This window comes from Etheostoma spectabile, chromosome 14 (assembly GCF_008692095.1).
Source record: "Etheostoma spectabile isolate EspeVRDwgs_2016 chromosome 14, UIUC_Espe_1.0, whole genome shotgun sequence".
NCBI classification, from domain to species: domain Eukaryota; kingdom Metazoa; phylum Chordata; class Actinopteri; order Perciformes; family Percidae; genus Etheostoma; species Etheostoma spectabile.
Genome location: NC_045746.1, coordinates 16,365,828 through 16,378,225, shown reverse-complemented (window position 1 = coordinate 16,378,225; position 12,398 = coordinate 16,365,828). Strand labels below are relative to the sequence as shown.

The following is a 12,398-nucleotide window of genomic DNA, read 5'->3' as shown; positions in this document are numbered from 1 at the left end:
CAGATGTATTTATAAAACAAAAGTAACCATATACAGACTAGCCCTTTTGATATCTAATAAGTCAATAATCAAGGGAACAAAACTATGTAAAACATTGTACAAATAAGACCTAAGGATACAAAGTCCAAGAAAGTAAGTAAGATTTTGTAGGATTACCTCAACCTACCTACCTGAGCCTCAGAAAAACAAAACAAAACACTCTTTTAGTGAAACAATTCACCGGAAGGAAAATAAAGTAAGGAATCCAAGCACATTACACAAATGGTCCTTATAGTTAATCTATAAGAAGAGTAATATCCAACACTAACCTCCATCTTGTATTTGGTTGCGTTAGGAGATATGCATGAAAGAGTCCTTTCTAGACAAGCTTCAGTGAATATCTTTTCATCTCTGCCTCTTCCATCACAGGCTAACCACCTACATCTGACTGTGCATTTAGACTAAACCAATTCTATACATGAGTGCTACTCAAATGAAGAAAGAAATTGTTGTGCATTACTTCAGATGTACATAATAATATTTCCAGTATGCGACCAAAGGAATGTTGATTTTGATTGTATCTTGATCAAGGTACATTATATGGCATCCTGTGCATGTGAATATGTTAGATAAGAAGTATACTGTAAAACATGTGCTGTGTTCCGTATGTCTGTAATCTCTAGTCCTATTTTTGCAACCTTTTTTTTGGTGCAGATTGAGAACTACATCAAAGAGAGCATGAAGACAGAGATGGCTCAACTGCAGCAGAACGCCGTCCACAACCACACAGCAGCCATGTTGGAAATGGGCACTAACCTTCTTTCTCAGACGGCTGAACAGACGCGCAAGCTAACCGACGTTGAGACACAGGTAATGCCTCGAAAAACCCACTTAGCTAATGCTCTCAAACATTGTAGATGTCTCCCATTCCATTTTCTCATAAAGTCTTTTTATTGCACACACACTCTAACAGTGAGAGGATCCACCTTATGCTCCACTAACTCAACTATTCCATGTTCAACTGCCCCAAAAAGGTTACAGCGCACTGGCCAAAGACAATACTGATGCTATATAAATGCCTATCCATACTTTGACTTATTTGGCTCAGGTTCCTCTTAGTGTTTATATGGAGCAATTTGAGGAGGCAATGGAAAGTTGTTAAGTTAGCAGCGGGGCATTGTTGCTAAAGCACCAACAAGATAACTGTTTGCAAAGGAGAAAAAAAGATAAACTAAGCATTACCATGTGTTGTGTGAACACTTGACGAAATGAAAACAAAGTTGATGGTTTTTATGTGCCTTGAATGTGCAGTGTGTTTTTAACTTCAGTGTCCAGAAAGTCTTAGGCTCAGGATGTGGTGCACATGTGAATTATACAGAATTAGCTATCATAGTATGTATACAGTAGCCCTGAACGATTAATGCTTTCCAAATCAGTCGTGATTTTAAAAAATGTGATTAGCTAATTGTTAAGACCACAATAAAGCTAATGTCAATTATTAAGTTGAATATTTGGTTAAACATTTTTTATTCCTCTTTTCATTATGTTTACAGTTTTTTTCATAATATACATGCTGGAATAATGTTACTTAACACAGCTTGTTTAAAGAAATGTTCTATTTTCAGTGAATTTTTAATTCATATTTATTACTTTATTTAACATGATCAAAGGAGGTGCAATATGTAGCTAAAAAAAACTTAATCACAAATCAAATCCTAATGGCAATATCTGGCTGAAAAATTGCAATGAGATTTTTTTTCCCCAAATCGTTCAGCCCTAGTACACATGGCAGGCATAATATCATCTTTATTATTTTTGTATTGTGTATCTGTTATTCTAATCATGGCAGGTTCTGAATCAGACATCCAGGCTTGAGATCCAGCTGCTGGAAAATTCACTTTCCACTAACAAGTTGGAGAAAGACTTAATGGTCCAGACCAATGAGATCAGCAAGCTGCATGAAAAGAACAGGTAAACAGACAACACTTGAAGCAAACAAAACCACACACACCATATACTACCCATACTGCAGAAAAGAGAGAAACATGGACAAACAAAAAGCCAGTCTATGCTGCTTTTCTCTTCAGGGTTGCGTAAACAAATCAAAAACATTTTACAAGCTCTCGTTGACTACCACATAGTTTGTCCTTTTTCCAAAACAATATTTAGTTGTATATATAACAGCATAATAGGATGGGTTTTTTTTCTGTGATATTCTGTAAATGCTTTCAACGTTGAAACACTGCATTTGTTGCAAAATCGGGCAATTAAAATGTGGCTTTTGGATTTCATGTCTCCAAATCTTTTTCTTTACAGTGATTGGTGCTGTGGGATTGTCTTAGATGATGTAGTGCTTAAAAGGGTTTGGTCCACATCTCTCATTGCAGTATCCATAGAGACTCCATGCAATCAATTTGGAAAAAAGGACACTATTTGAAAGCGTAGTCTCTGGTGATTCTGACTTTGAGGCTTATGGAGATGGATGTCTGAGGACAATTTCCCTAAGCTACAGCAATCATGACATTATTCCATCTTGTACGTGTCATCTGTACTTTTTCCTTTACCAACTCCATAATAGAAGGAAACATGTGATCAGTTAATGAATTTGATGTCAGCTTATATCATCTTTCAGGCATTAGATTGTACAGTGGTAGTTTTACCATACTGACATGGCTTATTCATTTACCTCAGATGAATGCATCATGAATTGTATGTTTATATTGTGTGGGAAACGCATAGCAACCAAAGCTACAGACATTATTATTTGTATTTCTATCTCATGCGCACTTCTTGTATTTGTATGACCACATCACTCTTTGGAAAATAGTTTTCAAGTAAAGGGAGCAATGTCTTCCTTTTATTTTATTCCTCAGCCTCATGGAGCAGAAGATGGTGGAAATGGAGATGCGACACCGTGAAGAGCTAGAGACACTAAAGCAGGAGAAGGGCAGTCTCCAGGTCCTGGTGGGGAGGCAGAGCAGTGTTATCGGAGAGCTAGAAGCCCAGCTGAGCCGGGCCACAGGAAACAGCACAGCCCTGCAGAGACAGCAGCAGGAGATGATGGATACCGTCCACAACCTGCTCAGCCTCTGCTCAAAAGATGGAGGTAAGCTAACTGGAATCAAAGCATCACATGCTGAGAAATTTTGTAACTTTATCCGCACTTCAAAGTGTAAATATGGTCTTAAACCCTAGCCTTGACGTACCGAGGAGCACATATTGGCACTCGTATGTTGCTGAGCATGGAGATCTCAAGTCACAACCTATTAGAAGTGTAAGGAAATGTTTAGCCAAGTTGAGAAGTCTGATAAAAATCCACCGAGAATTGATTGAGCCCAGCAGCTCAAAGCTGGACCAATCAGTGAAGTACCAGCAATGGTTAAGATGATGGGAACAACGTCAAGGCTGTGTTGTTGTTTTTTTTAATCTTAGTGAAAAGAAGAAATCAAGACAACATGGACATAAAGCATGATCTAAAATGTATTCTGTGTGAGATGGTAGTGGATAGTTTAACTGTAATTTGATATTTCCAAAATAACAGCTATGTTTTTAGAGCTAAGAATGGTCTGTCTGTCTGTTGGTCTGCCAAACAACTATTGGATGGATTGTCATGAAATGTTGTAGAAACATTCATGGTTTCCAGAGGTTGGACTCTCCTGACTTTAGTGATCCTCGGGCTTTACCACTTGTACCACCATAAGGTTGACATTTGTGGTTTTGAGTGAAGTGTCTCAACAACTATTGGATAAGTTCCTATGAAATGTTGTAGAAATAGTCATGTTCCCCTCAGGATGAGTTAAAATTTTAAATTTTCTTGATCCCCTGACTTTTCACTTAGTGCCATTAGAATGTCTGTAGAAACTCTTGTTTCACTGTGAAACCCTGAAGCAAAACTTAACTATACCATGCACTTGCTTGGTCCGACCAGGCAAAGAAAGGTTTATGTTTATGTTTCAGTGTAGGAGAGCGCTTGTCATCTCTTGATTGGTTATATACTGAGCCACATTTTTTCTACCCCCACTAGCGATGACCCTAACCCAAGAAAATGCCTATTGACCCTTTGCCAGAACCACAATATGCAAAGCAAAATTTGTGAAATGGCTGTTTGAGGTTGGAACTATGAGGCAGCACTCAACTTGTTTTGGATTGCTTACTTCCTTGGGTCAGATGTTACAGCTACAACATCTTTGATTTTACAATCCTCATGAAATTATGATGACACCAGTTCTATAAACCTTACCCCATACTGAGAGACAAAGGGATGCATTGGCTATTAAATCCTGCATCACTGAGAGCAGCATGAATGAAAAAACATGGTTCTTATTTTAACCCGGTGTGCTCCTGTTAAAAAGGTTTGGTGCCTCTCATAAACCGGCATGGTGCTCTTTTTTTTTTTTTGGATGTGGCAACAATCACTTTTCACGCTTTAACATCATAAAGTCTATGCACACGGCTTCACTGAAAGCATGACTGGTTATAAAGTCATTTTTTTACACCTCTTAGTCTCTACCTTCTGTTAATGTGAGACAAGGGATTTCCCTTTTGGCCCTACGTTTGACCTGACAGCAATGCAACCTCTCTTGTTCAGTGAACTCATTTACCCCTTTCTCAGCCATTTAAACGCCAAACCCACTTGATCCTAACATTGGCCTTAAATCCCATGGTCACAGGAGATTTGACATGAATGTCTGTGTCGGGGGATTGGTTGCAACTTCATTTCCATTTGTGGATTTCCTGCAGAGACGCCTCAAGACCCCACAGGGCTTCTCGAGGTTTTCCATCAGACAGGAAGCAACAAGGGCATGAAGGGATGTAGGAGTCATGAGTGGATAACTATTACACATGATTAGGACTTGCTTTTTATTTATCATGTTTCTCCCTTTTTGTAATTTTAATGTTCCATGCAATAAAGGCCACAGGTCACATGCCCTCCATTTGTTTACTCTGGATTTGTTTCTGTCTACATTTAATTACCAGAGCTCTTAAAAGGCCCTTTTGACTTGACTGGTCACTATGTATCATTTTCATATTAAGATTCAGTGTTTTTCTTACATTATTTTTTCAGTAGAGCAGGGTACCACTGCCAGTCTTGCTGTCTATGATTGGTAGCTACCTTAATAAGAGGCGAAAGAAATGGAACGTGGCCGCTTTTGCGCCGTGGTTGGTCCTTTCCTCTTCCATGCTGGTGTTGAAGTTTGAAACGGGCGTGCGGGTCAGAGGTCTCCCCTTTCTCCACCCCAGCCTGAATAAGTCAAACTGTTATAGCTCCTGAGGGACACCCCGTCCAAAAGGAGGTGACGGAGTAGGTAGATCTCACTGATCATCTGACGCACTGCCCCTGTTTTTCAACAGCATTTTAAACAGAGAAGAGTAGAGCTCTCTTTTTTTTCCAAATTCAGGGTACGGCTTTTGTTTGTTTGAGAAACGGATTAGTGTTTTAATTTGAGGAAAGGGTTAGCATTTCATGCCATGGAGTGGCGTCTGCTTGCGTTAGTTGCTGTTTTGAAAACTGAGCCAGAGCATTTCCTTTAAAGCATGGACTCAAATCATCTTTGACTTTGTTTTGGGCAAGATGACAGATACTTAGAAAAGGGTCTTAACATTAAATCTCCATAAACTTTTACTTTTTTTCCCCAGCTGTCCATGTATGGCTTTTCTTAAAATTAAGGTTTCCAGTGTTTTTTTTTTTACCGTTGCAGTGCAAACTGATGGCCGGGAAGAGATTTTGGATATAGCTTGATGCGGCAATGGAGCTCTTGTTTAGGTTGTAATTGTTACCCAAACCTCATTAGGACGCAATGAGCCACACACCGTTATTAACAATAACAGTAATTTACCTCATCTTTGGAACACGTTGCAAAAATGTCTGGCTGCTAAATATGATTTTGTTTTACAGTGTTCTGTTATCCAGCTAAATGACTGACATTCATCATTTTTACAGCTGCCTACTCGGAGTCGAAGAAAATGTAATTATTTTAGGATTATTTAAGAAAAAAAAAATGTGCGGGTTGTAAGGCCTAAACCACTTAATTAAAGTACTTTGTTTTACAATCCAGACCAAATGTTTGACTGCTGCACATGATTTCTTTTATGCTTCAATGACTATCAGAATGAGTTGACACTTATTGTTGCTAAGACCCTGTAAAGTGTGCAGTTATTGCGAGTCACCTCAGTGACCTTCCTCAACCCTTTTATTTTCTCAGAGGGAACTAGACTTTTTTATTATATGTTGCGTTTGCACACATTTTGTTAAAACTGTTGAATGGATCAGTATGGTTTAGAACCATTTAAAGGGCATAAACGTTATAGTGGAGCAATGGCGTCCTGAGCAGAGAATGAAGTCACACTCCCTCTGTGTGTGTTCCGAGCTTCTTTGTTCTGCTTGCCGGCCACGTGTGCATGTCAATGAATGTGGGCATTAGTATAACGTGGATATTTCATGTATTGGTAAAAGATCTGTGAGAGCTGTGTGGATGCAATCCAGGTCTGCTGGTTTTTTTTCTGTATTTTTTATGAAGCCCCTTAAAGACCAATTCCAATCATTAGAGGTGGCAGGTTAATAATGAATTAATTAATTGCATTGACCTGGCAATTCAGGTCAAAATCAATACATTACGACTGTAGGGCTACAGTGCTGTGTATAGTTAGACCTTATACAGTAGCATAGTTAAAGTGAAGATCTGCTAGAAAAGGTTTCCTTTCCCAAATTCAAGTTTTCAAAGAAGCATAATTGCCTTCAAACTCAGTGTTGACTTTTTGAAATGTACCTAAGATCTTTCCTTCATATGATTACTACCAAATGTATAACATCAACAGTACATTAGAAGTATAAGAAAGTAGATTTCAATTATTATACAAATGTAACATGAATCTCACAAATGAAATGAAACAGATTACCCAAAAACAACCTTAATATTCAACAAGGACTGCACATGATTGTTGTAAAGTGTACTGTGGGAATGCGGTATTATTTTATAGAGATTTGCATCCTTCATATATGACTACACCAGAGAAATTAATTAGATCTTGTATGGAATCACTTAAACTCTCAGCGGCATTTAGAGACTGATTATAGTCACATGGGAGCAGTGATGTCTGTGGCAGTCCATTTAGCTCTATTACTCACTCTCTTTAGCCTGAGTATTTGGGCTCATTTGGCAAGGGTACTGATTTATGCAAACACCCAAGCCCTGCTGGTCTTTTCACATGAACCCCCTACTGAATACGAGTCCCCACTGAACCACAAAATATTTTTTTGTAAATAAATATTGGGACATAAATAATATTTGTAGAGCTGGGCAGCAAGCTGTTCAAGGGAGCCGCTCCTTCACTTGAGCATCAAGTCCCTCGGCAGAAAGTCTTCGTCCACCAAACGGAGATCTCAAAGACGATTGTGAAATGATTGTCTACACAGTTTCAGATCGAATACCAAAACGATCTCCGTGGCCTCTAAAATGTGCCCCGCTGTCTGCCTGCTTGGGGTAAATTACCGCCTGACAGGACCGCTCTTTGTTGTATTAGAGTCTGGAGTGCGAGGGCCAAGTCTGTCAACCTGTCACAGCAGGAGATTCTTGTCGCTGACACTCAATACTTTGTCAAAATGCTCAGACAGTACACCCAAATAAGCGTCCTGCTTCCACCAGGATGTTCTCCACTCAGGAGGGGAGGGATCAAAGGGAGGGCCAAAGATCGCTGACACATTTCGCTTTTCCCTGACATTTTCTTTGACTCAACAATTCCAATAATAAAAACAATGGTGTGTAAATTGAGATGAACCCCTCATATGTTAGGAGAAAGAAAGAGAGGAGGAAAAAAGGAAAAGCGGAAGGAATTTCCATCAATATAACGAGGGCATGGAAGGTAAATATAAACCACTTGTTATAACAGGAACTTGAAATTTATAGCTTGTAGTATTTTGTCCTTAGCCTCTTGCTTGGTTTCAAAATAGTGCTGCCATAATTATCTACAGATGGAAATGGATGCAGCTGGTCTGTCAAAGTCGGAGGCTTTTCTCTCGAAGCAAGAGATTATGCAGTCGATAGACTGCTTTTCTCTTGCTAATAAGTTAGTTGCCCTCAGATTTAATCTGGCCGTTACAAGATACTCGCAGTGAGACCTCACTAATCAGCTTCTGCCTCAAACTCCTTTTATATTTTCTCCTCTGTGATGTACAGATCTGAAATATGGTAAATTGACCCGCTAAGGGTGTGCTTGCCATTTGTGATTTCATAAAATTTCATGTAGAACTATGAATTCCATACTTGTCTGACACACAAGGTTGCATGAAGGGTTACCGTTTTTAATAGCATGGACTGTTTTTTTACAGTGCTATTCCTGTGTTTGTAAGTGTGTACTTACACCAGCTACACCTTTCTTTTATCGCAAAATATTGTAGCACTAACACCTAAGCTTTGGTCCTCTTGTGTTTCCGGCAGCTGGAATATGTAGCAACAAAATGTAGTGTACGTTTCACATAATGGCCTAAAAGAATAGTTTGACATGTCGGTAAAAGAGTTAGCTTGATAGCACCACCAGAGTGGTATCAATCTTCTCATCTTACTATAAGCAAGAAAGGGAATGAGCATATTTCCCAAAATGTCAAACTATTCCTTTCACACAACAGCTACAGATTCTCAACCGTAAAGATCAAAAACAATTTACAATACCCAGTTGCTCAAGGGCTGTAAGTAGGTTTACTTACGCTTGATTAGATTCTGTAGAACGTCAAATTGTGTAACACTGTTTTCATAATTTATTTTGTACCCACAGTTGTGCCTAATAGCACAAAGGTTGCATCTGAAGAGAAGAAGTTCCGCGACTGTGCCGACCTCTACCAGGCTGGCTTTCATACAAACGGAGTCTACACCATCCAGATCAACCCGCAGGAGACCAAAAAGGTGAAAAGCCACAATATCTCACAGCCAACAAGTAAACTGTAATTTTAAAGATCTGCCTTTTCATCACTTCTAATTTGCTCTTTTACAGTGGGTTTACAGGGAGTATGAATGCCGAAAGCTGAAAATACACTTGGCGGCTTTGTACGTGCAAGAGGTTTATTGGGGGGGTGAGGTGTGAAACCGGACACTGAGCTGATCAGGATGGTGACAATTGTGCAAGTGTCTTTGTGTGGATGTGTGTGTTCTTAACTTCTACACTATGCTTACGTACTCTTGATTAATGGGAGTGATGATTTAATAAGTTAGGAGGTCGGCAGACTGTTTGTGTGTGTGGATTTCTGTCTGAAACTCAAGCTTGGTTCTGCAGGGTTAATCACAGAAATATGAACTCTACTTTTTGTGTAAGGAAATACTATTAATATCTTGTTTATTAAGCTATTGCAAATAATTTTCCATTCTCTAAAGCTTTAGTGCGTAACTTTTAGATATCAATGAATGTCCATTAAATTTAAGCCATTGCCAAATGAGTTGGTGGAAGGCTAATTAAGACGATCAGCTCCACACTATGCTTTCTGTATTTCTCAGTATGGCTATGTTCAAAAGATTGTTTTGTCCGGTGACTTTCACGCGCAGAAACTCAAACAAAGATAATGACAATGTACTTCTTTTTTTTTCTACATGGGGGGTGGGGGGGGTTGGTGCACGATCATGGAAGGCGTGTATCATGTGGAGGCGCCTACAGTTTGGTTGTCATTACTTAGAATTCCTCATATGGGCAGATACTTTAAAAGACAATGGAGCAGCTTTTACAAGTATTTGTGAAAAGATGCAACTGAGCTCCAAGTCTCTGGGTGGAGCTTTCACTATCTGACTGGAGGCTAGTGACTCCTAGTCTGTCTTACTATTGTTAGCACTGATTCAAGGTGTGATGTCATTTTTTGTTCATGTTATTACGACACCTGCTGAGTCACTGGTTGCTCCCACATACGCATTGTGTTGCCCCACATTATATTTGTAATAAGTACATTAGTAGTTTTGTGCATGTTTACCATGACTTATGAGCTAGTCTTTGGGAAAACGATTTTGTCAAGGGTTCCTCCTTAATCATACCCAGGCTGTGTTCATGTGTGTTCAGCTGTGTGGGCTGACTGAGGTGAGAGACCTTCTCCACTCCACCCTGGGCTCTCCTCAAAACAAAGAGCAACACTGCAGATAGAGCACTAGCCCTGCATTATCAGCTTACACACACTGAGGTCCAAGGTTAAGGGCCACATTACACCCAGGACCTCTACTTTGATCCTGCAGAAACGAGGCCGCCTGATGAGGAACATCTCTGGGGAGTTGGTGAGGGATAAAGAGGCGCTGATTAAGTTTGAGAAGGACACAGATACGTTGCATTCCCAAAGATGATTCATAATGAAAGCTGGGAAAAGGGAGTGTCTGTAAACCCAATAATTGTCTAAATGACCCTTCTTTGTTTGTGAATGCCGCCGAGAGTCATCTTGAATGTTGAATTTATCAGCTTGTTAGTTTCATTTCTTCTGAAGACCTAGGGGTGCTCTCATTGTTCCATTTTCTTCATACATATGTTTTCCCACCCTCATTTGCTCTCTCTTTTCAATTGAATAGGTGTATTGCAACATGGAAACAGCTGGTGGCGGATGGACGGTCATCCAGCGCAGAGAAGACGGCAGTGTGGACTTCCAGAGAACGTGGAAGGAGTACAAAATGGTGAGAAGAGACAAATGCGTGCACACAGACACTTGTCCGGCATGCATGCACTCATCCATATCCATTAAAAACAAGATGATAATGGTGGCCTTTTTAAACGCAAGACAGTGAGTCAACACATAGAAATGGCGAGAATAATCTCATCCACATCCATCAAGCATAAATTACAAAACTGTGCGAAAAAGGTTCCGCAGGAGGATTATGACAAATAGTTTGTGCTTTTTGGCCTTGACTGAACATCCTGAAAACTAAAAGGCAGAGCCACTGATCCAGATGTCATTCCTCTTCAGCAATAACTCCCCCGTCGTCTTTGCATGAGCTATATTGTCGAGGGTGTCTTGAGACTTTCTCCGCTCCTTAGCCGAGGCTTCAGTGACATGCTGTTATTCTTCCTTTTTTCCAACAGGAAATCTTTACCTAAATCTGCAAACAACACACGTGTTTAGTCTCTCTAGCACTGTGCCAGGTGTTTCATCTGTTTGTCATCAAGGAGAAATGTATGCATATTTGCATTAAGGGTGTTAACATTTCAGAACCCAAGCTGTGTTTAGACGGTAAATTGGATTTTATTAATGCTGGCAGTTGCATTGCTTGTGTTTGCTGTGTAAGTCACCTGTGTATACTTTCCACAAGCTGTCAGTTTATTGTCAAATGGACTATGTTCATTCTATCCCCTGTAATCTGCTTTGTGTTTCCAGTCTAATTATTTCCCCTCTTTCCGATGGTCTTGATGTATAATTTACCATGCAATGGGAAAGGATTTCAAAGAGTTTGTGGGACATTATAAACCAGAGAACTCTTAAGTTAGATCAAATAAACTAAACACTGGTAAAATGTTTGAATGGTAATAAAAGAAATATATAGCACAAGGGAGAAGAAAATAAATATATGTGAGGCCTAAAAAGTAAGTAACAATGATATGGACGTGGAAACCCTTTAGCTTTGAACAGGTGTCATACAGAGTATAGAGTGCATTACAGTACATGAGGGCACATGCATGGACCTTGGCCGACATTTACAGTACAGTGCTGATCCAACAGCGTAGTGTAACCTCTGCTTGAATAGCCTGGAGGAGATCGATGGAGTTTTGTGTTATTAATTTTCTCATTCTTGGTCTCTAGTGACTTGTGCTTACAGATTTAATGTGCATGGAGGATTTGTAAATCCTTTAGTAATAACGGACATGGTGTTTCTTTGTGGGACCATGGAGAGAATTTTGGCAGTAGGGATGTACAGTAGTGCATTTGTTAAAATGAGATCTTAAGACCATCTAATGTTTGTTATTACATTACCAGGAGACCACATATCATTGGAGACCTTGCAAATAAAAGTCACAACCTACTCTTTCTTCTTATCAGCATGTGAAAATGGTGCTTGTAGAGTAATGGTTCCCAACTATTGCTCTACAAACACCTCAGGGGGTACGTGGGCAGTCGCCATGGTGTGAGCGGAAAGATCAAGTAATGAACTAGTAAGTTTACAATAACCAATCTGTCCATTAAACTGAGTCAGGCACACTATTAGTCTGGATCTAATTAAATCATGGTTTGGTTTGTTTCTAGTGTAAAAACATTTTTTGGATGGTTTGGACTTTCAGACCAATAACCGGGAGTTCTGGAAGGCTATCCTCGTGTTATAAATGTAGCTAGCTGCTTAAGGAACAGCCCTGAGCTTAGTCAGGGTTTCTGCAGGGTCTTAAAAAGTCTAAAAAAGTCAAATATTTTAAAATCTGTATTTTAATTTACCCCTGTATAGATTGCAACATCTCAAGAGCCCGGTCAAGTTTTTTTT

At 39.6% G+C, this 12,398-nt stretch overlaps 1 protein-coding gene across 2 annotated transcripts in view; it reads left to right on the top strand.

The window, feature by feature from the left end:
* Positions 1-12,398, top strand: part of angpt1 (angiopoietin 1) — a 63,796-nt gene that overhangs the window by 29,977 nt on the left and 21,421 nt on the right. For both annotated transcript variants that reach the window (XM_032535234.1, XM_032535233.1), the window contains exons 2-6: positions 694-849; positions 1,829-1,950; positions 2,853-3,085; positions 8,749-8,876; positions 10,506-10,607. In XM_032535234.1, coding sequence (XP_032391125.1) covers positions 718-849; positions 1,829-1,950; positions 2,853-3,085; positions 8,749-8,876; positions 10,506-10,607 — 717 coding nt within the window. In that variant the 5' untranslated portion in view covers positions 694-717. The remainder of the gene's footprint in view (positions 1-693; positions 850-1,828; positions 1,951-2,852; positions 3,086-8,748; positions 8,877-10,505; positions 10,608-12,398) is intronic.